The 27,733-nt window shown below is 36.2% G+C and overlaps 2 protein-coding genes and 1 pseudogene across 2 annotated transcripts; 1 reads left to right on the top strand and 2 right to left on the bottom strand.

Annotated features, from left to right (window-relative positions):
* Positions 1-599: 599 nt before the first annotated feature.
* Positions 600-11,613, bottom strand: LOC129265780 (uncharacterized). The gene is made up of 3 exons (XM_064102664.1): positions 11,043-11,613; positions 9,155-9,274; positions 600-2,321 (listed from the first exon to the last, which is right to left on the bottom strand). Exons 1-3 carry the CDS (start codon positions 11,261-11,263, stop codon positions 2,063-2,065), a joined length of 600 nt encoding a protein of 199 aa, XP_063958734.1. The 5' UTR covers positions 11,264-11,613; the 3' UTR covers positions 600-2,062.
* A 1,886-nt stretch (positions 11,614-13,499) lies between these two features.
* LOC129272021 (uncharacterized) lies at positions 13,500-16,120 on the bottom strand (annotated as a pseudogene).
* A 2,649-nt stretch (positions 16,121-18,769) lies between these two features.
* On the top strand, positions 18,770-25,186 carry LOC129265775 (mediator of RNA polymerase II transcription subunit 29-like). The gene is made up of 4 exons (XM_064102663.1): positions 18,770-19,161; positions 22,735-22,793; positions 23,273-23,357; positions 24,424-25,186. The coding sequence occupies exons 1-4, from the start codon at positions 18,937-18,939 to the stop codon at positions 24,643-24,645; spliced, it is 591 nt and encodes a 196-aa protein (XP_063958733.1). The 5' UTR covers positions 18,770-18,936; the 3' UTR covers positions 24,646-25,186.
* Positions 25,187-27,733: the final 2,547 nt, after the last annotated feature.

Raw genomic sequence — 27,733 nt, 5'->3', positions numbered from 1 at the left:
TAACGACATTATGCGTTGGACGCTCTATAGGCATAATGTTGCAATCTGCGACATTATCGGTTGTTACATGCCCTATTTACAACAAAGTATAAGCAAATATTTCCACAGACTGTATTCGTAGAACAACAACAGCAATACAAACAATTACAAAACTAATTTTGAAATATATATAGCCATTTTCAACAGTAGAAAAAGTAAGTTCATACCGATTCGGGAATGTTGCTATTTCAAAACAACTTTGTTTTTGAAACTCTAGGGCTTATCTAAGACGATAACCTACTAGTAATTGATTGATTGGATTTAGGCCTATACACAGCTGCTTCGGGGATACTGTTTCAGAACCATAAAGGCAAAACTATTTCATTTGATTGACTTGGATACCTTTCAAGTGCTATAGATCTGCTATAAGCTCAGGTATTATGATAATTAATTAGAATCAATACTACATCGTATTGAGGAGACCCGACCAGTTAGACCGTGCACAGTTTACAATGAAACTTGACGAAATATTGAAGATACTTCATCATCGATCGGCGATGGAACGCACTTGGAACGCATATAAGAACAGAACGCCGTAACGCACGTGATTGAAAGCCACGAAATAATGTGTCACGATACGTTGGAAAGCTGTCGCAATTTCCATGATGAGACTCGTTTTATATACATCAAAAATTGTGATTAACATAAAAGTAACATTGCATATCACAGTGGTCACACATAAAGAGAACAAAATATTGTTACACGTAACTAAAAGTATAATTTGATGTACCCATCTCTCTTATAATGGGCAGACATTTAAAATTGAAATCTAAGTAATACTTTTTTCAATAAACTTTTGCGAGCTTGTGCGTTACATTCTAGTTTGATATACTTAAACCATGTGTAGGTCCATGCTTAAACTGAGATCGAGAGTCCGAGGCTGACTCGTGACGGCACGCAATGCGTCAGGGAGATTTGGGTAGCTTGATGAACGGCTGCTCGCCGAGCAGTGCTCGGATAGTGCTTCTGCGCATGTAATGCGCCACCCTGGTTTTATGATATTATTCAGATTCTATGGGGAGTATATGTGTATGACGGAACATTTACACTACCTAGTGTGCGCCAGGCAGGGTACAAGGATATCTGCTCTGGTGGGTGTTTCATAAAGCTGTTCGTAATTTAAGAAAGACTTTAAGAACGAATGGCGAACCTTTCTACCTTTCTTGCACGCTAAATATTCACCAGTGAACATTTTAATCATTTACCACAAGAAAAGATCACCAGTTGTTCTTAAAGCCACTTTAAACTTACAAACCGTGTTTTATGAAAGGGCCCCTGGAGGTGTTAATTTGCTTTCATGAACCATCGTAAATCTTAATGTCGATGTTATCAGGATCCCAGATCAACGGCTAGCTGGCTCAATTCGACACTAATGTCGGGGAAAAATTACAATTTTCAATGAGATAAAGAGAAGAAAATGTTGAGAAGAAAGAGAAATAGAAAAAGGAAAATATTGAAAACAGATAGTTTGGTATATACCCCTATTACTGAAATAACACAAGGAGTGTTTTTCGTTCACTTAAAGGGATACTCCGGGCTGCAGATATTTACATATTCATGTTCTGACGCATCATCATTCATTTATCTCTGAATATGTCCCCTTGTCTTACAGCAAATCATAGTTGTTTGTTTTGAAATTGTTGCATAAAAGATTGATCTTGGGTACATTGGAATGTCAACTCCGAGCTGACTGCATGTAAAACTCGGCGCACCATCAGACGCTCCTGACGCTATAGCCTTCTGTATTTAGAACGATTTTATATTGGATGATCAGGTCTCCTGCCAACACCCAACCTCTTACAATTAAACAAAATCAGAAACAAGCGACAAAAATTACTCCACACCAACACTTCTCCAATAATTATCCCAAACACCTAATTCACGAAGAGGCAACGAATATTTTCACAGCAGATGACTAAAGCAGCAGGGTCACTTTTGAACCCTTGGCGTCTTCAAGGCTCGAATTCCTGGCCATTAAACACGTCGCCTGTGTCATTAGCGTCGTAAGGTATCAACGTCAAAATCACAGCGCGAGAACGTAATTGAACTTAAAAGCCTTCGGTTTGGGAAAGTCTGGATCGCGAATGACTTCAAATTCCAGTCGGACCTCTCCGCTCAGAGAGCGGAATTCGAAGTTATTTTCTCCTGGACGCACCGGGGTCTTGATGTGGTGGGGGTCCACGCTCCCCGAAATTGGCTTTTTTCCATCAATGATTTGGGTCTTCTTGAAGCCTCGGTTTTCGTATATCCTTACCCCTTGGTGCTGGGGGTCGATGTAACAACTGTACAGAGAGAGAGAGAGAGAGAGAAGACCATAACCGATATCAATAAAACATAAAGAGAAAGGGAAAAAGAAGTTTTGGTCAAGCAAAATGAGAACGTGGCCATTAACAATGTTCGGGAATGAATAGATAAAATATAGATTAAAAATCTTACTCTAAAACTTCAAATCATTACTGAATAATTAAAATCGCATTTGCCTCTAAAATCCTGAAATAGCAAATTTATTGAAAATATGTTATCTGCGGACCACGTATTTTATTGACAACCATACAAAAGAAGATGATCATGATATCTGTATAACAATAACTGTCTTCGTTGTATCAGGACAACAAAGTTTTCTATAAATGGTCGTGAACTCGTGATTACTACCTCACCTCCCCCCCCCAAAAAAAAAAAAATGAGTTTCATCAAAGAAAAAATATAGTATTACAGCCGTGGTATATATTGGGGAAAAATTGTCTGAAAAGATATTTCAAAAATCGTGTGCGTTCTTTTTTTTTGGAGTGCACTATAGATCACTCTGGTCCTCCAGCAATGGCAACCTTTTTTTTCAAGTTCACACCCCCCCCCCCCTTTCCCCTCTTCCAAAACGACGGGCCATTCATATTCACATTAAACGTTTCCAACAAACAACCTAGTCATCTTTCTGCCATGCATATAGGAGGAATTATTATCTCGCGTCTTCACGTACCGTCCCAGACAGCAAAATATGTTGATCCCACCCGGTATTACAGAATTACAATCATGTGATATATTATAGGGTAGTAAACTATATGAATGTTATCGTCAGAGTCGTGAAGACAATCATCCCCAGCTTCTGGTTCGGGTGGCAGCTTCAGATGTCATGATACTGAACGAACCTAGTCCCTTGACAATGGTTGACAATTAATAATATCCCATTTCAGAAGAAAAAAAAAACGTCGGTAAGGTTATCAGGTGTCTACAGTCTATTGTCAATTGCTTCTAATTTATACCAATAATGTAGTATATACCTTAATCACATACAGTTTAATCTAAATAGAAGTATTGTCGAATATGTCAAGATATTTCTAATTATTCCATCGAACACATTCTTCATATAAAAAATATTGCTCAGAAATTTGGTGTATGTGTGTGTGTTTGCAAAAATAAGAACTTTGTTTAAGTGACATGAAAAAAAAATGTTATCAAATGCGAGTTCTGCAATATTGTTCATTTTGTTCTGTTGTTACTTCCAGAAGAAATGAAAGTGCAACATTGCACCTCAAATACAATAGCAAATAATATACTCGTATTTCAACTTGAAAAGGGTGCGCAGATGTAAAAGTATATGAAATGTCTAGGTCTAAATTGAATGCAAATTGTAACTTCCCAAACTTTCAACTTTGCAACTTTGAAATTGGTAACAGCACCTTTTTATAATGCTTGGTGACTGAATGATCGAACTTTCTTTTAGTATGTGCCGGGTATGTGCATTCTTAGTGCGAAAATATTATATACAAGACATTTGAAAAGCTTTTATGTGTGCTTTATACCTTGGTCACATTTGCTCTACGGCGGCCGTACGGCGAGTTGAAAACAGCCGTTTTAACATTTTTGTACCAGCTGCATATAGGTGATTTGAATTGAAATTAACAAAACGGCTGTTTTTGACTCGCCGTACGGCCGCCGTAGGGCAAATGTGACCAAGGTATTAATGAGCTAACTCCCCCGCCTCCCCCTCCTCTTCTGCTCGACTGTCTTCTGTGCCACAACTAATCATTCTATGACACAAATCCTAAAACAACAGAACAGAGTATGGTCATCATAAATTGCTTTTGACATTATACGACCACGCAATAGCCGGTGTATTTATATCCTTGTGTAAGAATTTGGTTTCGCGCCCAGGGCCACACAATCAAAACAAATTCCATTGCGAAGTCGTATGAAGGGCAATCACTATGTTACCATCAGCAGTAGATTGCAGAGGTTATTTTCATATATGTGTCGTCATCATGCTTAAAACATTTTAGACGGCGAATTCCAAACTTTATCCGTTTTTTGCCCCCCTTGTCGATTATTATATAAATATTACATTAAAATATATATTGCATTTTCTGTTTGTCATGAGTACACTGTAAAAATTGAAGTGCTAATTTAGCACTTACAGTGCTTGTATAGTGACTGCACTACTAGTGCTGATTTTCTAGTTCAAATTCAAACTAGAAAATCAGCACTCGTAGTGCAGTCACTATACAAGCACTGTAAGTGCTAAATTATAGCACTTCATTTTTTAAAGTGTAACATCTCACAAAGCAAATTTATGTATTGTACCTACTACTTCTTAGTTTCATTTGCATAACATTATACAATAATTGAAACAAATGAAACCAATGCATGTTTCTATACCAGTGGAAGTCGCAGTTCTACCCCTCCGGTTCCTGGCGACATGTCTTGATGCATGGTGTATTTATTTATCCATGACCATATTTGTTAATTGTAGATCAAATAAATCATAATGAGTGATTTTATATTAAACTACATGAACATTAGACCAAGTGTGAATTAGACCAAACGATCATTTAGACCATATGACAATTAGACGAAATGAAAATAAGACCAATTGACGATTAGCCCAGCTGGTCAAAAGACCATTTGGCTATTAGACCAAGTGGTCATTAGACCAATTGGATATTAGACCAAGTGGAAATTAGACTAAACGGAAATTAGACCAAGTGTAAATTAGACCAACCGGTCATTAGACCATATGACAATATTAAAGGAATAAGAGGAATTGGATATTAGACGAACTGGTTGTAGAAATGGTGTGTTCACAATGTGTTCACATAGTGGATGTGGTGTGTTCACATAGTGGATGCACTGGTGTGTTTACAATGTATTCACATAGTGGACATGGTATATTCACAATGTGTTCACAAAGTGGATGTGGTGTGTTCACAGTGTGTTCACAAAGTGGACATGGTATATTCACAATGTGTTCACATAGTGGATGTGGTGTGTTCACAGTGTGTTCACAAAGTGGACATGGTATATTCACAATGTGTTCACATAGTGGATGTGGTGTGTTCACAGTGTGTTCACATAGTGGACATAGTGCGTTCACAGTGTATTCACACAGTGGACATGGTATATTTACAATGTGTTCACATAGTGGATATGGTGTGTTCACAATGTGTTCACATAGTGGATGTGGTGTGTTCACAGTGTGTTCACATACTTGGACATAGTGCGTTCACAGTGTATTCACACAGTGGACACGGTATATTTACAATGTGTTCACAATGTGTTCACATAGTGGATGTGGTGTGTTCACAGTGTGATCACACAGTGGACATGGTATATTCACAATGTGTTCACATAGTGGATGTGGTATGTTTACAATGTGTTCACATAGTGGACATGGTAAATTCACAATGAGTCCACATAGTGGACATGGTGTGTTCACAGTCTGCTCACTCTGTGAATATGTCAGTCACACTGCATAAATGCTCAAAATGAATAACATGAATATAATTTTGATTTATTTGTCAGGTAACTATGAACAAGTACAAGAAAATATGAACAGAAGTGTATACCTTGACAGGATAACCCATGAAAGCCGAGATGGCTTATTTCCAATGGGGTCCTTACATCAGTAATTGAAGACAATGTACATCTATGAAAAACACCTATAGAAATCTACAAACTACGTCAATTAAGTCTAGACCACTAAATTAACACGATGAATTGTAAAACTTAATATATAAAAAGACAAAAGCAAATAAGTTTGCCATGAAAAACACGCAGTCAACAAAATACGATTAAAATAATTGTAAAACAGGTTGAGTAAACGATCATTACTTCTAAGTTACATATGAGAATTATACTAATAATCAATTTTTAGGTAGCGGTAAATGCATCGTAACTAATACAAGATTCATGAATCGTAAAACCTAAGATATGAAAAAGTACAAATAAGTTTGACATCAAACTTTCACACAAACAACAAAAGATGATGAAACAATGTAAAACAAGTTGATTAAAAAAAAATCATATCTAAATAGTTATATATAAGACTACACTATTTAACATTACAGAGTGGGGACATTTTTTAAGTGTTGTTTCAATACTCTTTTAAATTGTGAAAAAGTCTTAACCGATTTAACATGATTAGGGAGGGAATTCCAAAAATGTATACCTTTATAATAAAATGTGTTACCAATTTGACCTTTTCTCATAGGTACAACAAAGTTAAACAGACTATTTCTTGTTTCATGCCCGTGAATATTAGATGACCGTGTAAAATTTTTTGATATGTAATGATATTCGTTTGAATAGAAAATTTTATGAACATGGTGAAGTATAAGTTGTTGCGACCTCAAGTCTATGGGAAGAAGGCCAGCTTTTTCGATTTCATTCTTCCCAACATGTGTTCTTGGGTGTAAGCAAGTAATAAATCTAATAATCTTATTTTGAATAATTATAAACTTTTTTTGATCAACCTTTCCAAGACTGCAGTACCATGCTGCATTAGCATAATCAAATAAACACTGTATTAACGAAAAGCTTAAAATGCGCCTGGATTTCGTATTCATGCAATTTTGGTACCGGTATAGAAATTTCAAGCGAGCATTAGCTTTTTTGACAATAGAGTCAACCATGGATGTACATGAGAGATCACTATTTAATATCAGGCCTAAATACTTCACGGAATTCTGTCTCTTAAATAATTGATTGTTATAGTATATATTGAAATCATCTGTATGCTTAGACTTACCCCGCGAACAAAACAAAATACTTTCAGTCTTACCAACATGTAAGCTAAGCTTGTTATCTATCATCCATTTAACACAATTTGATAATTCTAAGCTAAGTTTTTCACCGATCAGCTTAGGACTTGTATCAGAATAGAGTAAAACACTGTCGTCTGCATATAAAAGTAATTTACTTTCATTAACACGAATACACATATCATTGATATAGCACATAAAAAGAATGGGACCTAATATGCTCCCCTGTGGAACTCCACACTTTATAGGCATAGAATATGAAAGTACATTTTGCATGGATACCATTTGACGGCGATTGGTCAAGTAAGACCTAAACCAATTCAAGCATGCTGAATTCAAACCCATCACTTCTAATTTTTTTAAGAGTATTTCATGATTAACCGTATCGAATGCTTTTTGTAAGTCAAGAAGAACCATGCCAACATAACGGCCTTCGGAAATTTCATTCCTAACAAAATCCAACAAGTGAATTAAACATGTTTCAGTAGAATAACCATTCCTAAAACCAGACTGAAATTCATAAATGATTTTGTATTCTTTAAAGTATTTCTCAATTTGAGAATACACGCATTTCTCCAAAATTTTCGACGCTATGCTTAACACACTAATAGGTCTATAATTGCCAACGTGAGTTTTGTCTTTCTTTTTGTGTAGTGGTGTGACTTTAGCGATTTTCATTTCATCAGGGAAGGTACAAGTTGAAATAGATAGGTTAATAATGTAAGTTAAAGGTATAAAGACGTTTTTTTGCACCATCCTTTAAAAATCTAGCAGGAACCAAGTCAAGTCCGGTACTTTTTGATATTTTCAACTTGGATAATTCATCTAATACAAACTTTTCTGTGACAGGAGAAAAATTAAAACAGCCTCTTTGTATACCTTTATTGTCGTATAGTTTTTTTGAATTAGGACTGTCGGCCCCAAACTCACTTCTGTCCGTAATGGGGAGCTCACAGGCTAATTTATCGGCCACTGTTGTAAAATAATTGTTGAATTCGTTGGCTATCTTTAGATTATCATGACATAATTCCCCTTCAATATTAATAACACTTTTCTGAATATTTTTTTGTTTGTTTTTTAAACCTAACTCTTTGAGATTCTTCCATAATTTCCTAGAATCATGTTTATTGTCTTCAATTTGATTTTGGAAAAATTCGTCTTTAGCTTTCCTCACTTTTCTTTGTACCACATTTCGCAATTGTTTAAATTTCCTTTCGAGTTCTAAATTACCAATATCCTTTTTCATTTTCCTGAAAGCTATATTGGACTGTGGACACCTCTACATTGTGTTATTGGACTACATATTGGAAAAGTAATCCACATTGTTAAAATGCTAAAATTCAACAATGTGAAGATGATTTCACACTATGAGGCTCCTTGAGCATCATGGAAGTTGGAATGTTGAGGGTGATAAGATGTCCTTTCTATCTTCCAAGTACCATCATTTTAGAATAAGAGCCATCCCTACCGGAAAGATTACAGTGTCACACAGTGGAACTAAGTCTCGGTGTGTTCACAGTGTGAAATCATCGTCACACTATTCAATTCGAGCATTTTCAAAGTGTGGATCACATTTCTACATCGCCCACTGTGAACATTCACACTGTAGAGGTGCCCTCAAAGTGATGGAAATGTCTTCACACTAATAAATTCAAGCATTTTAACAGTGCAAATCATAATTGACGTAGTCCACAATGTGACCACAGTGTGAACACACTTTCCCAGAGCTTCCCAGGGCCCCATCTTACAAAGAGTTACGATTGATCCAATCAATCGTAACTCAATGGAAATCCATCGGTGTCATACTTTTTTTTCTACAAGAAATTTGCAAAATGTCCTTTGTAAACATTTTTCTACAAGAAATTTGCAAAATGTCCTTTGTAAACAAAGGAGAACACACCAAATTGTCAAGAAATCAATGAATTTATGGATATACATATCTAGAATTTTTTTTATAACAAACATGTATTTATACGTTGACTTTGCTGGTTTTCCATAGTTACGATTGATTGGATCAATTGTAACTCTTTGTATGATGGGGCCCTGATATTTGAACTCTCTCTCTCTCTCTCTCTCTTACTCACCTGAAGTCATCTCCTTGTGTTCCATATTTAAACCTGACTTCGATCGATCCCCTTGGATTGGTCCATAGTAGGTAGCCTCGGTCAGCCTTCAATTCACATGTATCACATGATCTAAATCCACTGCATCACGTGACCAAAAGGGAGATAGAAAGAGGGTATTATACTCGGTGATGCAATAGTGATTCGTCGACAGATGCAACAAAAGTCTAAAATAATCAAAAGTACGTGTTTTGTATTTGTTTTACTAGACGGGACAGCTATCAAATCACATGATCTCAATCTGTCATGCATCACCGGCGTGACCAACGGGGAGATGATAATACATGATATAGAGGTCAACGTGTCGAAGTATGCAATATATATCTAAAACAATTGAAATTATGCATTTTATCATCTGTTCACATCGCGTTATACACTCTAAGAGCAAACTAAATGACTAGATTACGAACCAGTTGGGTGCTGTATACTGATATAATATATATTATCAACGTTCTGTCTAGTCACGATCTTACTATATTCTCGTCATAAAAGACTGTATTCTAGTCAAATGCAACCAAAAAATTATATAGCCTTGGGCATGGCTGAATGTTTTTTCAATATAGAATTCGAATATGAGAAACAAATGTGAGAATTTAATTATACTTTGATGTTTCAGTTGAGGTTATAGTTACAAAATGGTTTGTTATTGTAGTTATTTCAATTGGATGCATGCAGCCTAATGATGAATAATTTTATTGAAAGCTTTTATGATAACATAAGAAGTACAATAAAGGCAGTTGTTAGATTTTTTGGTCAGTTGATGTCTGAGACAATTCATGACAATTAAAGGCTTTGTGAATGTATTTAGGTATTGGATTATTAACGCTACATTCGACAATTGTACAAGTTTTCATGACATTGAATTTATGATTGTTTATGTTTTTCATAAAACTGCAGGTCGAACCATGCATTCAACAATTGGCATCGCAACTCGGTTTTGATTTTGTGATTTTTGCTAACGATGAACATACAAATTAATGAGACTTAAACGTCAAATAAACAAAAGCAAACAATAGTATTACATTTCATGGTACAACATAAAAACACAAATATGTCGCATCAGTCCCTTACACACTTTCTTAATATTCATTTTAGTGGCAATATTGCTCAGATTTGATTTCATCCTTAAAATCCACGAAAAAAATGCGTAAACTATAATGACAATAATTATGTTTCATACAACTTGTAACAGATTATTGTGAAAATGAAGGGTATACAAACACACACACACACACAATCGTTTTAATGCTTAAAGTAAATTTCCCCAAATCATTATTGATGAATAGCAACATATTGTTTTTTCAGAAGTCGTATGAATTACAAAAGAAAATACCACTAAAATTTTAGGACTCCTTCACTTTGTATATCTGATTCAGTTGTTATTACAAGAACATGACATTTTGTAAATATCAATGTTATTTACAACAAATTGAGGCATATTCATAATTTCACATGGTTTCTTCATGATATTTCATAATCATAATTATGGGAAAATATTGTTCAATGTATGTGGCATCCAAAGGAAATGTACTGGCGCAATAGTGAGTGGTATGTTTTCCAGTCCTTGTCATTAAACTTAAAATAGTTCACTTAAGTTCATGACTTCATACGCCAAGACCGTTTGAACTTAGCCAATGTCATATTAATTAGGTCTATGCATTGAAGCAACCAGACGCTGTCAGTAGAATAGAGCAGGCATGGCTGCCAAACATTAATTTAATTCGATGCTGTTCTCAATTCTTTAATACTTAACAAGAAATAACTTTACAACATAACTTTTTGCAGACACAATGATCACATCTTTATATAAAACAAATATTATAAAATAGATCAGAAATTGTGTATTTACCCTTTTTCGAATTGGCCCATCGATACCAGGCGACTTGGAGAGTCTATTACAACTGGTGGATAATCACCGGCTCGTATAATTAGCTTTGTGTCCTCAGACCAAATCATGTCCAAATAACTAAAATCCATCAAAAATTTCCGCGGCTTGCGCCGCGCCAGGTAGCTCATGCAAGCCTCCATTTCTGGTTGTTCCTCTTGCTGTTCCTGTTCCGGCATTTTCATGTCAACTTCGAGAGAATTTGTCCTGAAAAGTTTCTTCCACTACTTCTGTGGATAGCTGTGGCGTTGATGGGATGATGGCAGTGTGTGTCCGTGGATTTGTATGTGAATTCTTGAAGCGGTGACGAATACATGATGAATGTGTGTATGGGAGACTGTGGGTTAGATGTAGACTTGGTATATTGCAACATCGGAGTTATATCCCGGAGGGCTAACTGTATCGGGGACCATGTATGTTTTAAGAGACCATCCGTGTCGGAGGGCGATAGTTGGGTAGATAGTACACCAGGGGAGTTATAATATCTTATATACCCCAGTCATGTGTTGTACAGCCCGAGTGGAATCGCTTTGCTATCGGGGGAAGACGTGGAGGTGCTTTTATACCAGACCCTCTGGCATTCAGCATCGTGAGCAGACGATAATGACCCAGGGACTCCCTATAATACGACCATGCTTTTGCCGCCAAAGTTTCAATCTGTCATCGTGAAGGTTTATTTCTGCTCATAAATAATCACAGGCCCCTAGCATGGGGGAATGAGAAGGAATTATCTTTGGAAATGCAATTTGGTCACGTCCCTCGGTCCTGGCTCGCCGCCACCCAATCATAAAAATAACCATAGACCTTTGCTTTCATTCCAGAAATTAGATTGGGGGCTTGATTTGTGACGGGCATAACCCTGTCATGTTAAAAATATGGGAATCCAATCATTATTTATTCAGCATGTTCAGTAAGCAACTTGGATGCATGCACTTTTAAACTCTGCAATCATCTGAGCAAGACCAGATTGAAATGCTATATGCCATTCTGTAGTGCAGGGCCCCGTCTTACAGAGAATTACGATTGATCCAATCCATCGTAGTTCTATGGAAATCAATCAGTGTCATAATTTTTCTTCAGGAAATTTGAAAAATGTGCTTTGTTAACAAAGGAGAACACACCAAATTGTCAAGAAATCAATGAATTTATACGGATATGCATTCATATCTAGAAAAAAAATTAAATAAGCATGCATTTTAAATGTTGACTTTGCTGGCTTTCCATAGTTTTGCAATTGATTGGATCAACCGCAACTCTTTGTAAGACGGTGCCCAGATGTGCAAGCCCACGCTATTTCAATTGCGGTGTTATATAGAATGGAATATCTTGTTTTGCCTTATAACAGATGAGTTGCGAGGGCGCAACATAACTCAAAAGTTCATTGCTGTTTCATAACAAACATTGATCACGATAATCTAAATCCCACCCAAAATAAATTTGTTTACTTCAGACTGATATAGCATTTGAACATGCTTATAACTGGAATACCAATCGCGGGATTTGAAGCGTTTATAGGTGCGGCGTGTTGTTATCAGTGGGAGCGTGCGAGAGACGAGCATCTACAAATAAGGAATGCATCCAGATCACGTGGTACACTTTGTTAGCATCCGATGTGTTTCGCCGTCTGTCAGTGACCGCTGTATGTGTATTGACCTTGTGCGTGTCTGTGAAACCCCCATTCCACAGAGAGCAATACCTCTGAAAGACTGCTGTAACTTTCAAAGATCTTCGAGTTCTTTCACGATTCCTGATGGCTCTTTCAATGGTCTTATGGTCCTCGTGAGTCCCAAAACTTTTTGAAACGGTTCAAAAGAGTCTTTCAGCGGTCTTTCAAGAAAATTGTCTTTTCAGTGTTGTACCGTGGATCACGGCATGGGGGGGGGGGGGCACCAGCAAAAACTTGTGTCACTTCGTTGCAGGTATACTGACCTAATAGAGACATTTTTAAGGACAGTGCCATTACACGGACACGGATATGTATCTCACTGATGAAATAATGCGAGCGCGAAGCGCGAGCTGAAATTTTTTTATATTCAGACCTAAAGAAGGACATTATAAGCAAATTTTTGTATTCAGGATACGTACCTGTCTCGCTAAACAAACAATGCGAGCGCGAAGCGCGAGCTGGACTTTTTGTATAATATTGATCCATTTTAGGAATCCATTAAGAGTATACATATTTCATCATATTCATCTAATGCTAGTGCCAAGCACTTGCTGATTTTGTTACAATTACATCTAAACACGTGAAGCACTTGTAGTCATTTTTTTTTCTTTTTTGAATCCTTATTGCTTCAATAAACAAAATATATGTAGAATATTCATCGTGTACAACAAGATACATCAATATTCAACGTAATGAAGATAAAGTACATCATTAAATACATAACAAGTAAAAGCAAGTCTCACCTTAGTTCAAAATTAGTAAAAGGTCTCAATTTTTTTATAATGTAGCACCTCCTTGCCCTTTTTAAAAGCAATAAACTTTTCAACATTTTCAACAAATTTCAACTCATTCATGAATAAAGATAACGAAAGTTGTCCTTCTTGACATTTTGTTCTGAAAATGAAGTATTTTGCAAATAAAATTATTGTGTTTGAGAGATGTTGAAACTCACTTGGAACACCAAAACATATATCAATATTTGAAAATTTGTGACAACTTATATTGTGGAAATTCAACCAAATATTTACATCCGTCCAAAATTTAGAAACAATAGGGCATAAACAGAATAAGTGTATCAAAGTTTGTAGTTCAGTTTTCCAAAAAATACACAATGGTGAATTCTTCACACCTATCTTAAATAAGTACTCATTAGTTGATATACGACGGTGAATAAACTTATATTGGAACATTCTGATTTTGAATCCAAGGTAACCCAATAAATAGTCAAAAATCTATTTTGCCACTGGATCAAAAGACTTATAGACCTACATTTAGATCATCAGACCATTTTTCACACTGCTTGGTTTCTGATATATTTAAACAATGGTTTTATTTAAGTTTTAAATAGCAGGATTTCGTCACCTTCTTATAACTTATAAATCTCTTTAAACTATTTACATCGTCAGATTCATCATTTGTAACACTTGATCTTAAAGTATTTTTCCATTCTTTTTTCAAACAAGAAATCAATTAAAAAAATTATAAATAACACTTTTTAGGTAGATTAAAGTCGTCTTGAAGTTCATGAAAAGTTTTAAATAGTCCATTATTCTTTATAATATCTTTTACATATAAAATACCTGCTTCAAACCATTGTTCTATAAATATCGTTTTACCGTCTATTTTAATATAAGAGTTATTCCACAATGATTGATTTAAGATATCTTTATATTTAACTGGGTTGAAGTATCTGTAATGAGACCATGAAGTTAAAACATCTTTCCAGAAATTATTCATGCGTTTATCCAAGTCTTTACCTGTAAAGTTACATTGTTAAATATAATGACCACCTATCTTATTCATATGTATATAAAACAAAGTCTTCCAGTTACCTTCGTTTTCTTTGTCTAAAATTCTTTTGACCCAAGCTATTTTCAGTGCCTGACAAAAAGTTTCTGTATGAATCATTTTCAAACCACCATCACATATATCGTTATACAATATTTTTCTTTTTATACGATCTTTCTTATTACTCCAAATAAATCGAAAAAGTTTACTTTGGAGAGAATAAAAAACTATTTTGGTGGATTTGGAATAATACTAAATAAATACACAAATTTTGGAATTATTAGAGATTTGATGACAGTTATCTTCCCAGCTAATGATAACGTTCTCATGTTCCATACTTTCAGTAGATTGTCAGCCTGTTGTATTTCATCATCGAAATTGAAATGATATATGTCCAATTCATCAGAAACAGGTATCTTCATTCCTAGATAAGAGAATGCGTCTTTTACCCATTTAACTTTACTTTCTTTGAAATTATTATTTTAACACCATCTAGCCGTATTACGTTACTCTTCTCAATGTTTATGTTTAAACCTGATATATTTCCAAAATAAGTTAGGATGGAACAACAATTTTCAAGATATTTCTCCGTAGTTGATAAGTATATGATTGTATCATCTTCGTATTGGCTTAATCGTATTTCTTTTTTTCCAACCTGAATCCCTTGTATCTCTGTAGATTGTCTTATCAATGTCCCTAAAATTTCGGCCCCTATTAGAAAAAGATATGGGGAGAGTTGGCACCCCTGCCTTACCCCTCTCTCAATATAAAAAACCGGGGGAGAATATCAATTATTTAGAACACAGCTTTTAATTTTATTATATTAAGTTCGAATCCATCTAACTCAGGCTTGTTTAAACCCAAATTTTTCGAGGCATTTAAATAAAAAATTCCATTCGATGGAGTCAAAGGCTTTTTCAAAATAAATTGAAAAAGCTAATCCAGGTCGTTTATTTTCCTTACAATATTCCAACATATCTATAATAATAAACGAACATTTTCTCCTATATATCTCCCTTTTCAAAAAAAATTATATGAAAGATTATACAAGTCAAACGACACTGCTTTAAGCAACAATGAATTTTGGGACAAAGAACTGAACTTATCTATTTTTGAAGAAGACTTAGCTATGGTTTGTATGCGCTATTACAGAAATTGAATGTTTTGAAGCGCTGGTGTCAACGCCAAACGATAAGACCCCTGGGTCAGATGGACTTACTGCCAACTTTTACAAATGCTATTGGAATGAGCATAAGGATATTTTATGTAAACTGTTTAACAAATGCTATAGTGATGTTGAACTTTGCTCTTCTATGAGACGAGGCATTATAACTTTGATCCCTAAGTCTCGGAAGGTCACAACACAACTAAAACAATTGCGACCCCTTTCTCTTTTAAATACTGACTACAAACTTTTTAGCAAAAATAATAGCAAACTAAAAAAAGTATTACCCTCGATAATTTCAGCAGACCAAATAGCACTTGTAGTCATTGTTATCATGATTAACATACGCATCTCACTAATCAAATATTGCGAGCGCGAAGCGCGAGCTGAAAATTTAGGAAATTCATACCTGAAGAGGGGCATTCTTAAGGCTTGTTTTTAGGAATTCACTAAGACCATACGTATTTCACTAACCAAATGATGCGAGCGCGGGGGTTAAGGCGTGACCCCAGCTAAGCAAATAGTATTGGGTTTAGGAAATGCAGTGTGAAAAGCATATAAGCCTGCTAACGCTGCTTTTTGCAGGGCCAGATGGTACCGTACTATTTACCGTGCTAGCTCACTTTTCTAAAACGTAGTGTGAAACCGAAGTGAGCTAATTTAGCTTAACCCCGGGAAATTGGTGGGGCTAAGACCCCCTTAGCCCCACCAATTTGCCGGGGTTAAGGAAAATATATGCAGTGTGAAAAGCATAGAAGACTAAATTCCAGTTGGGTTCCTTTCGGTTGATGTCATTGATCGCAAAAGAAATCACTGCAAAAACACTGTTTAAACTTTTACGCACGTTTTAGCCCATTATTCAAAACTATTGTTTAAACTTTTAAACAAGTTCTTTTAAACATTTTAAACGATTGTTTAAAAGTTTAAAACTAATTAGAATTTTTAACAAGTTGTCTACAATAATAACTTTTAAAAGTTTCAACAATAGCTGTCAGAACGACGGGTTTAAACAATTAACGTGCATAAAAATTCAAAGTGTTTTACTGTGGAGGAGCAGGTTGGCAGGTAGCCCCGGCCTAAAGAAAACTTGAATCAGGGGGACTGATCCTCTCCCCGTAATTTTGGACGAGGTCGAGAATAATTTATTCTTAATGATGGAAATGACAGAGACACCAGCCTGTTATTATTACTTGACCATGCAGCCTGTTCATCCATGAGTAGAATGGTGTTGAACTCTCTGTAGGCCCTATTGCTTGTAAAAAAGAAATGAATAGATAAAAACAATTACCAGGGACGCTACTGAGTTCACATGAAACAAACTTTTCCTGATTGTACGTATATCATGTCAACTCTCTACCATGAAAAAAACAAAACATTTTTTAGTAGATATTACAAATATCCAAGTCCTGAATCCAATTAAGGCGCAGATAATGTACTAGATTGAAGAGCGCCAACCTAACTCCAACACCAACCAACCGGGCGCATATAGGGACGTTTATATCATAATGTGAAATGCTCTATGCAAGAACTGCGTTATTGTTATGACAAATTTTCAGATTACGGGCCCGTTTTGCTTCATAATAATAGAGGTTTGACAAGTACCAAAAACGTTTTAGGAATATTATTGGCTTACATATATGTACACAGCCTAGTTGTGCCAACAGCTGAGGAGACCCAGACCGACATCAGAACTACACGCGACTGCAAGCTCCTGCCTTTTCCCTCCAAATCAAATTTCACTGAACCAAAGAAACTAAGGCATAGTACTTGTACGCCGACTAGTACGTCCTGAAGACCAATTGAGAATTTGCTGTACTGTTTGCATGGTGATTTCGTACTGGGGGCTTTAAGTATGCCTAACAAAAGATAATTCATACACTGGCATAGCATTGTCGGAAAAACACTTCCCGAAGAGCCTATAGTAATGGCTTGAGTGAACTCAGTCAATTAGCATTTAAGTCAGTCAATGTTCAATCATAAGTTACTTAAATCATAAGCCGTATGCGGGGTGGAGGGGTGGGCGAGTGGCGCAGTTGCCCCCTAAAATTTTGAAAAATGAGGGCCTACATGCAATGTTGACTAAGTTTTTATCACCAAATTCACCAAAAGTGTGTGTGACTTAATATCACGATAAGGCCAATTCACTTTAGAAAATGCAAAATTGCCCCCATGACAAGTTCCTTCGCTTTGCTCTCTCGCTTTTGAGTTTTGGGGAACACCCATGGGGGGCACTCCCGGGGCACTCTACCACAAAAGTGGTAGCTAGGTATGTGCCGCGGGCGATACAAAAAAATGGGGGCTTTTATTGGAGCGGGCTTAAAGGAGGGTCCTCGGAACAGGCTTCAGAACTACAGATGGTCATCCAGCGCTCTGCGCCGGGCCGCTTTTCACCAAAAATGCAGCTCATCGTAGCGGATCAATGCGGCCAGATTGGCGTAAAGAAAAATATGCGAACTTTGGAGCGGATTTCTTTCTTTTTTTTTCTCGATAAGAAGAAAATGCTATGCTTTAATTGGAACGGATCTCGATCTTTGTTCTTTTTTCTCAATGAGATAAAAATTGCTATGCTTTGGAACAGAAATGGGGTCCCCTCCGCGGCAAATGTGCTCCTTTACAAGCCTATAAAGTGACCGCTACATCTATTTTGGGAGATCGACGTTACCCCACCCCCCATCATGCCCTTAACTCACTAGCGTACCTACGGGGGGGGGGGGGGGCAGAGGGGCAGTCTGCCCCCCCCCCCTGACGAGCCACCACCCATGCATGTATCCCTGCCCCCCCTGACGAGCTTGAAAGACCTTTTTGCCCCCCTGACGAAAATCCTGGAAAATCCTAGGTACGCCACTGCCCTAACTGTTTCTTTTTTGTTCGCTTCGCTCGATCATCTACAAAATTTTGCAAAATAATGTACATGGTACTTAATTCCTCGTCTAAGCCCTTCCCTCTAAAGCCAAAAAATATAAAAAGTACAATTTGAAATTTTCTGACAGAATTTCAGTTGGCTGTCAACTCATATTATAGAGAAATTAGTAATAATCCAGTAACTAAAATTTGTGGTGTAGCGCCCTCAACGCTCATCTGCAATTTAGTTACTGATAGTAATTTGAAGTCTGTCAGCACTAGAAAGAATGGTTCGAATATTCGTGAAATCATCGTCGTTCATTTTGTAATTGCTTTAACTACAGTGTTAGCTCAAAGCTGTAATTTATAAGAACCGAACAAGACCGTTAAATAAAGGTATGGCAGGCATGCAACCCCCAAATGCCGCTCAAATGGGAGGCGTACCACCACCGCATCCTCAGACGATGCCAGGCCAGCCGACCCCGCCGGCACAGATCCTACCACAGGGGCAGCAGCAGCAGCAGCAGGCAACAGCAGCATCACATCACCATCAACAGCATCAAGATCATGATACTATCGCCAAAGTGAGGATGACCGCGCTTTTATTAAAAGAGGCATTACGGGTAAGAACCAGTGCACAGTTGTGAAGTTAGTCAGGAGGTGTTTGGAGAGCAAAAATCATTTGCTACATGTATTTTAAGAATAATTAAGAGGCGCACGGCCAATTTGGGAGACTGTCTCTTCGCATGTCTCTTCGACGGAAACACTCACACGTATTGCGAGGTTAGTATTAGTATACTAACCTCGCACCACGAACCGCGTTTGGCAGTGGATTTCTAACTAGTGGGTCGCGGGTGCTGGGATCTCACTTCTTGGGTCCACAACATGCAACACACGACTTCTATGGCTTGATTTTTTTGTGCGTGGCGGCATGTAATGAACCCTTGGGTGCGACGGAAATAGAAGGAAGGTTGTTGGCACTCACGATCACACGTATTGCGAGGTTAGTATTACTATTAGTATACTAACCTCGCACCATGAACCGCGTTTGGCAGTGGATTTCTAACTAGTGGATCGCGCGTGCTGCGATCCCACTTCTGGTGTCCACAACACATGACTTCTATGGCTTTATTTTTCTGCGCGGCCCACGGTGGCATGTAATGAACCCTTGGGTGGATCATTGGTTGTGCTAATACAATTCACAACCTTAATTCAGCTTGTCAGTATTTATTTAACTCGATTCTTGATTCATTGTATCCACAATTCTCATGATTGTTTGATAAAATAGAAACACCAATAAATGCAATAACTTATTAAATGTACTTTTATATTATTTTTGCTGACGATAATACTTTTTGGAAAATATTCAAAGCGATGACAAATCAAACAAAAAATATAGAAAATTCTACACACCTTGAACGAAGCTCGCAAGTGCTACCGTTCGTTTGTCAAACGTTCCACCAAAGTCTTAACAGTAAAAAGATTGGACACTGCCGACTTCGCGTAACGCTTTGCATCGATTTACGTGTAAAATAGTTTTTGTGCCTAGTCTTTCCCTTGTACTGTAGTGTCTTTGATATGAAGATAAATCACGCGCCCTCTTTGGCTAATTAGACAAAAAAAATTGGAAATAGAAGCAAGCTCTGTATTTTGTTAACGAGGAGAAAAATAAATCAACGCTTAAATGACGCTATTTGAGGGATATTCATCATATTAGTAAGTGCACGCAAAGTGTACTAGCGCATGTGGAGAAATTAAAATGAAAAGATTCCTCTATCGTCTCCAGTAATTTTATCTTGTACTTGTACATGTACTTGTATATTTCCTTCCTCCGGTCTTCGGAGATTGGCGGCAATTGCAGAGTTCAGGTCCTTTCTTGATGGTGCTGTCGACATAGGTGGATTTTTAAGATGTATCTTAGGCAGTGACATGTCAGAGAGGAAGCAGAGGAGGAGGGCAGGGAGTGTGAGGGAAAGAGGATGGAGGATGCAAGGATGAGGGGGTCATTTCCAGTAGGGTAAAATCATTTAGGATGTGTGCAGGCAAGTCAAGGTTCTCAATACAATAAACTTTATTATTAGTTTTCGAAAGTAAGCCTAATTTTGAACGGTAAAAGTGATCTGCGTGAAGCATGGAAGCTGAACGGTTTTATCATTCTGGAAAGAAAAGGGCATTCTTTGAGTCATAATTAAATGCCTCCCTTGGTAAGATCAAATTTGATTTTAAACAATTTAGCCATATTCCGCATAACTGAAATTTTGAAGTTTCATCTAATGTTATAAAGATATTGTACTTCTTTTTTTGTACAGTACAGCACAAATTTTATGACTACCTCTTTTTAAATGAGGAACCGGCCGTCCACGGCCCCTAAATAAATGATTGACCAGGTGAGAAGCGGAATAAGTAGCCTATATGAGGGGAGTGACAGTGTAGTTTACCCGCCCTGAATAAGGATTGGGAATGTTGTGTGATCCATTTGAAAAAAACATGACTTCATTAACTTTTGCCTAATCTTTTTTTACTAATTCCATTCCCGAATATGTATTTTTTTTTACTTGATGCCTCAAAACACATAGCTGAGGTGGGGAAAATGGGGTAGTATAGAAAGGATAAGGGAAACAAAGGAGAAAATTCAGAAAAACAATAATGTATTAGTATATGATTATAAATTTAGAGAGAGAAAAAACTGTTCCATTTAGGTTGTCATTCTTTTGAGAATTTTTTTTTTCTTTTAATGCGATAAAAATCTCACAAAGCTACCTTTTTCCCCTCCTTTTGGGGGGACGTTTGGGTGGGGGAGACCACCCCACCTGGTTACGCACTTATAAAAAAAGGGAAGGTGTGATAAAGGCCTATGATAACTTTTATTGGGATATAATGTATGGCAAAATTTATTTATTTAATATTATAATTGTATTTCATGATCCAATCCTTTATTTTATTTCCGTTCAAACATAATACATATTAATATAAATATCATTATTAGTGATAAATCAGTGATTGCAAGAATTAAGGAAAAATATTCCAAATAGAAACAGCAGTATAAATTAGAGCATGCGGAAATGGAAATTAAAATGGTATTATTTTGGCAAAACTGGTCGTTGGATGATATGAGTGGATTAAGTATTGTAAATAATTGATCAGAAATTTACATTTAATTTTCATTTCATTTTTTTATTATTATATCTCATTAAAAACATACAACATACTATTCAAATTGAAATAAGAGTACATGCACAGTATACAAAAAGGAAATAATACATAACAAGGGGGGGGGAGAGAATATGGGGAGCTAGCATAGGCCAAATGTCTTTCCAAGGTTGAGTTCCCGAAACCATAACTTATAGAAGAGAGAGAGAGGGTACTGTGGATGATAGGTAATTTCTTCATCATATATTTCCAGATCATGGGCGTCAATATGGTATTTTCATAACATTTAAGAGATGACATGCTGATCGCTCAATAATTTTGATCAACTAATATATTCATTTTATGCACGATCGAGTATTCATTCATTTATTAATTTGTTTATTTACCTATTTTTATCTATACAGTTTTCAATATATAAAAAAAAACTTGTACAACACCATGTGCATAATTTGAAAAAAAAGACAACAAAGAAGAAACAAAGAAAACAAAAGACAAAAGAAGAGGATAAAGAAAAGAAAAAATAAAGACAAACGAAGAAAAGCTTTTGTTCTATAATAAATCACGCTTTGAACTTTGACTTTGTCATGTTTGTTCACGAGTTAAAATTTGTCCAAGACGCCTGGCATTTTTTAACAATCTCACATTGCAAGATATACTAACTAACAATATATATATATATATATAACATAAATGGTTCCATCATCCTTGTAAAAATGTGACCATTCTAATTTTAGTTAAAGGGTTTTACAAAAAATAATACTAGCAAGGAATATTTTGTGGTTTCGCTGCTCTCATGGCTCTTGTCAGAGAAGCAGTTGTACTTGTTGGGGCTTGCATTGTTTCCGCATATTTTCGACCTCCGACTTTCCTGTAATTTAATGAAAGAGACCTTTTTCGATTAGTAATTCTCATGCTTTCCCTTTGTTGCAGATTGTCCCTCTATTGTTGAAATGAAAACCACAGCATTGATTTAAAGCAACCTACACGTACCTGAAAATAACAATCATAGAGTTTTAATAATGTTGATAAATTTATTTCATTCTTAGAACCTTATGAAGATTGCTGCCCAAGCCTTCAGTCACTCTGCCACAATTGATAACACAACGTAAGTTATTAAAGTCAGATTATTATATTAACTGTTAAATACTTTCATTTGAGGAGTCCATGATTTACAAACAGCTTCACAGTGGACCTCTCCATTTCCAACATTTGAGATATTATTTTATTTTCAAGCTACAGTATTTCATGATCCATCTGAGTTTCAAGTATATAATTCTGATGTATATTTGTTTCTTACTTTAATTGTTTATCAAAATTGCATTGGGGTTAGTAATATGTTGGAAATAAAGAGTAAAACAAAAAATTGTAACTGTGTCTCTTAACTATGGATGTGTATTATAATGTAGTCACCTAATAGACTGCATTATTGATTTAATCTTTGGCACTCTACATTATGTTAACTTTAGAGGTCCTACTCACCGTAGCACTGAGAGTCATATATTGCAATCCTTTGTGGAACAGCTTCTTGTTTTATGTATTGATTACATGCTTATTACACATGATTTATGTCTCTTGTTAACTTAGAAAAGCATCAGATGATATTGCAGCAAGATTTGACAAAAGCTTGGAGGAATTCTATTCTTTGTGTGATCAGTTGGAGCTGTCTCTTGTAAGTAAAAGAGATAAATAATTAAGCAGGGCTTGTTTATTTGATGAAATATATATGTTTAATATACAGGTGACTCAGCGTACACTGCCAAAACTCCGGTGTTGATTTAACACCAGCCCGGAATCTATATATGTCTACACCAGAGAAGTATTGAAATAACACCAGTGTGGAATCAAACCGATGTTTTAATACTAATTGGTGTTGTATAAACACATATCTGGTGGGTGTTTCATAAAGCTGTTCGTAAGTTAAGAGCGACTTTAAGAACGACTGGTGATCCTTTTTTGTGGTTAACGGTATATTCATTGGCGATGGTTTAGTGCGTTAGAAAGGTTCACCAGTCGTTCTTAAAGTCGCTCTTAACTTACGAACAGCTTTATCAAACGGCCTGCTGGTGTTAGACCAAAACAAAACTGGTGTTGTTTAACACTTCTCTGTTGTGGACAGATATAGATTATGGGCTGGTGTTAAATCAATACCGGAGTTTTTGCAGTGTATTAAGTCAAAACTCTTGGCACCAGAGAAATCTAAAATTGACTTAGTCAAAATTATTAATACATGTGTTGTGTTTTGCATATATATATTCTGGTCTGAAATAATGCATCTAGTTGGGCGATTATTCGATTTATGGCAGGCTGTCTTATGCAGAGTATATTGTTTGTTTACTTTTCAGGAAATATACTGTTTATGTGTACAATGTAGTTGGATATTTATGTATCCTGATAAATTTAATCAGAAACATTTTATGTGTACATTTTGTAGCGAAAAGCAAAACTGACCATCTGAAATCAATACCGGTATTCAATTTAAAACAGCCCAATTAGAGTTTCAACTCATGATGCACAAATACTGGTGAAGATTATAATGATATAATATCTGTTTAAATTAAATCAACACTTTCAAAGCAACCCCCACCAGTTAACTAAGGGTTGAAATAATATAGGATATTATTCCTACAATAAGATGATGGAAAATGGGCCAAGATTAGATAATTTTAAAGCAAACTTCAGAATCCAATAAGGCAATAACCATATGACTGATTCATTTATCTATTTTCTGTTGTCAGCGTCTTGCCTATGATTGCACCACCCAGTTCTTGGATGGGGCGCGATACACCCCTGTTCCACTTGTCCACTCGCATAAACCAGATATGATGCCCACGGAAGCTCTGACGTATGGCCAGTATATCACAACAGTCAAGTCTCAAATACAGTGTGCTTCGGAGGTTCAAACTGCCCTCTTAAAATGCTGTGAGGAATTAGAACGTTCGAGGAATATGACACAATGACGCAATTAGCCGAGCTATTCCTTTTAAAAAGGCAAACATGCTGCGTGTTTTAGGCTCTCTGGATCAACAAAGTCACTACATTTCACTCGCGGTGATTTGAGGCACAGATGCATGAGGAAAGTGAATGCAAGACCAGAGCTTAGGAGATGGCTTATCTAAAACTGCATATGATATTTGAGTTCTTAACTGATGGAAGAAACTGAACTTTTGATAGCAACTTGGATTTACTCTCTCCATGTATGCAGTGAAAGCACAGGTCTTCATCAGGACAAACTAGAGAATTACGTACATGTCAAGCCAACCAGCGAACTGGATATTCGCGGTTGAGAATTGCTGAGGTCCTTATCCTATCCTTAACAATCTACATTTCTTTGACAGATTTGCTCCAGCCAATCAAGTGACAGGATTACAGTAGCTTGTAACATGCCTTTGATAGAATCATTTTAAAAGAGATACCACATTGCCATGTAGCTAGAGAATAAACTAAATCACCTGCTTCTACTATGTCACCGTTATATTTATGGAATACCAACATATTAATCATGAATAACATCACCCCTATATTGAAAACTTTTCACTGGTTGCCCCTGAAGGAACGCATAGTCTTTAAAATCCTCCTTTTGATTTTTCATATAGTCAATGGAACTTCCCCCAGTTGCAATATTAGGTCTTGATGCATAATTACCAACCCTCAAGAAATTTACAATCCTCATCATCTAATCTTTTACAAATTCGAGTTGCTAAGAAATCATGCGGGGAAGGGGCCTTTGCTCATGCAGGGCCTAGCCTGTGGAATTCTCTCCAACAGAGTATGAAAACCCAGACTTCAGTGACCACCTTCAAGGGCAACCTGAAAACATACGTGTATAAGAGTGTTTTTTGATAGACATTGTCTTATTGTTCAGATATGTATTATATGTAAATAGTTTTTGTTGTTCTGCTCTGAAGCGCCTTGAGCATCTAATCAAGATGGAAAGTGCACTATACAAATCTCATGTATTAGTATTATTATTATAACACCGAGGAAAAAAATTACACAGGGCTCGGGCTATTTTGCCCCAAAATAATCAAAAGAGCCCTGGAAAATGAAGAAAAAAAAGAGCCCTGAAAATCTCCATTCACTGTAATGTCAAAACTCATCCAATGTTGTAGATTTAGCCAGTAAGTTGTGTAAAGTACGGTAGCCCCAGAGAATAAAAAAACGTTATATTTTTGCCAACGCTCCACCACTGGGCCCCATCTTACAAAGAGTTACGATTGGTCCAATCAATTGTAACTCTATGGAAATCCATCAGTGTCATAATTTTTTCTACAGGAAATTTGCGCAATCTCCTTTATAGTAAACAGAGAGAATCACACTGAATCTTCAAGAGAACGATGAATGTATGAATATACATCATAGAAAATATTTTGAAGAAACATGCATGCATGTTAGATGTTGACGTTGCTGGCTGTCCATAGTTGTGATTGATCGGATCAATCACAATCACTGTTTACAATCAATTGTGACAACCGATCAAGTTCATTGTTGTACCGTATGTGTATGTTGTTCAAAACACTGACCACAACCAATATTTTTTTAAATAAATATTTTATATTGTAAATTCATCACAAACTTGTTTTTATATTATTATTGGTTATATTCTCATCTGGATGCTGTACATGCTGTAGGATATAGATGTCTCAAGGACCGTGTATTCTCCAGAATGGAATGAACTTTAAAGGGATGGTCTGGGCTGAAAATATTTATATCTAAATAAATAGAGTAAAATTCACAGAGCAAAATGCTGAAAATTTCATCAAAATCGGATAACAAATAACGAACTTATTGAATTTTTAAGTTTATCAATATTTTTTTTAAACAGTTATATGCACATCGTCATGAATATTCATTAGGTGGGCTGATGATGTCATACCCCCACTTTCGTTTTTCTTATGTTATTACATGAAATGATAATTGTTTCATTTTTCATACATGTGTGAATGATGTGTCTCCATTATGATGAAATAAGTTGCGGCAATAAAAAACTAAATCAGTTGTCAATCCAATTGTTTTAGTTCTTGGTAGAACATTCTTGAATAAACCTAATTTCATATGATAAAATACAAAAGAACAATTGGGGATATGACATCATCAGCCCACCTAATGAATATTCATGAAGACATGCCTAGAACTGTTTCACCCGAATAATCCAAATCTTTAAAATCCAATAACTTCGTTATTGTTATCCGATTTTGATGAAATTTCCAGCATTTTGCTCTGTGAATTTTACTCTATTTATTAAGATAAAATATCTCCAGCCTGGACCATCCCTTTAATATTTACATGTTGTAATAACAATAATAATAAAAGGCATTTATATAGCGCGGAATGTTGTAGCATTACGTCAAACCCTCGGAGAGGCGACTGCACTAGCTCAGGGCATTGGAGGAACCATGGACTTTAGTAGGTCTATGGAGGAACCAAGATATTTCATTCCCAAGCGCTATCAACCCTGAATCGCCCAATAATCCCTCTCATGTAACATTTCTCCTCCGCAGGAAAGCCCGAGGATTGCAAACCGTAAGAGCAGCTCTGTCTGTAGTAGACCTTTCGGAATTAAATTATTGTATTTGATATTTAATCAAGTTTTCAAAGGCATATTGTATTTTGAAATCCAATGTTATTCTGTTTAAGTTTCGAACAAAGAAAATCGGCCCCGAAATAAGAAAACTATTAAAGAGAAATAAAACGCTGCATATGCAATGTATAAAGAAATGAAAGAAAGAGAAAGAATTAAAGAAAGATAGAAGCCAAAGGAAGGAAGAAAGATAGAAGCCGAAGAGGGAAAGAAGAATAATATTTTAAGAAACAAAAGAAGGAAAAGTAAGAGGAAATGCAAAGAACAGAAACGTAAAAGGAGAGAGACAAAGAGGGAGGATCCATGATATTTCATTTCCAAGCGCTATCAACCCTGTATCGCCCAATAATCCCTCTTATCAGGCAAGCCCGAGGGTTAGACCATAAACAACAGCTGATATTACGCAAGACCAGCTCTGCCTTTAGTAGCACAGATCCCAGGAATTCTTTTGATTTTGAGGTCAGAAG

This window comes from Lytechinus pictus, chromosome 7, assembly GCF_037042905.1.
Source record: "Lytechinus pictus isolate F3 Inbred chromosome 7, Lp3.0, whole genome shotgun sequence".
Taxonomy (NCBI): Eukaryota; Metazoa; Echinodermata; class Echinoidea; order Temnopleuroida; family Toxopneustidae; genus Lytechinus; species Lytechinus pictus.
This window is presented reverse-complemented; position numbering and strand designations above follow the sequence as displayed.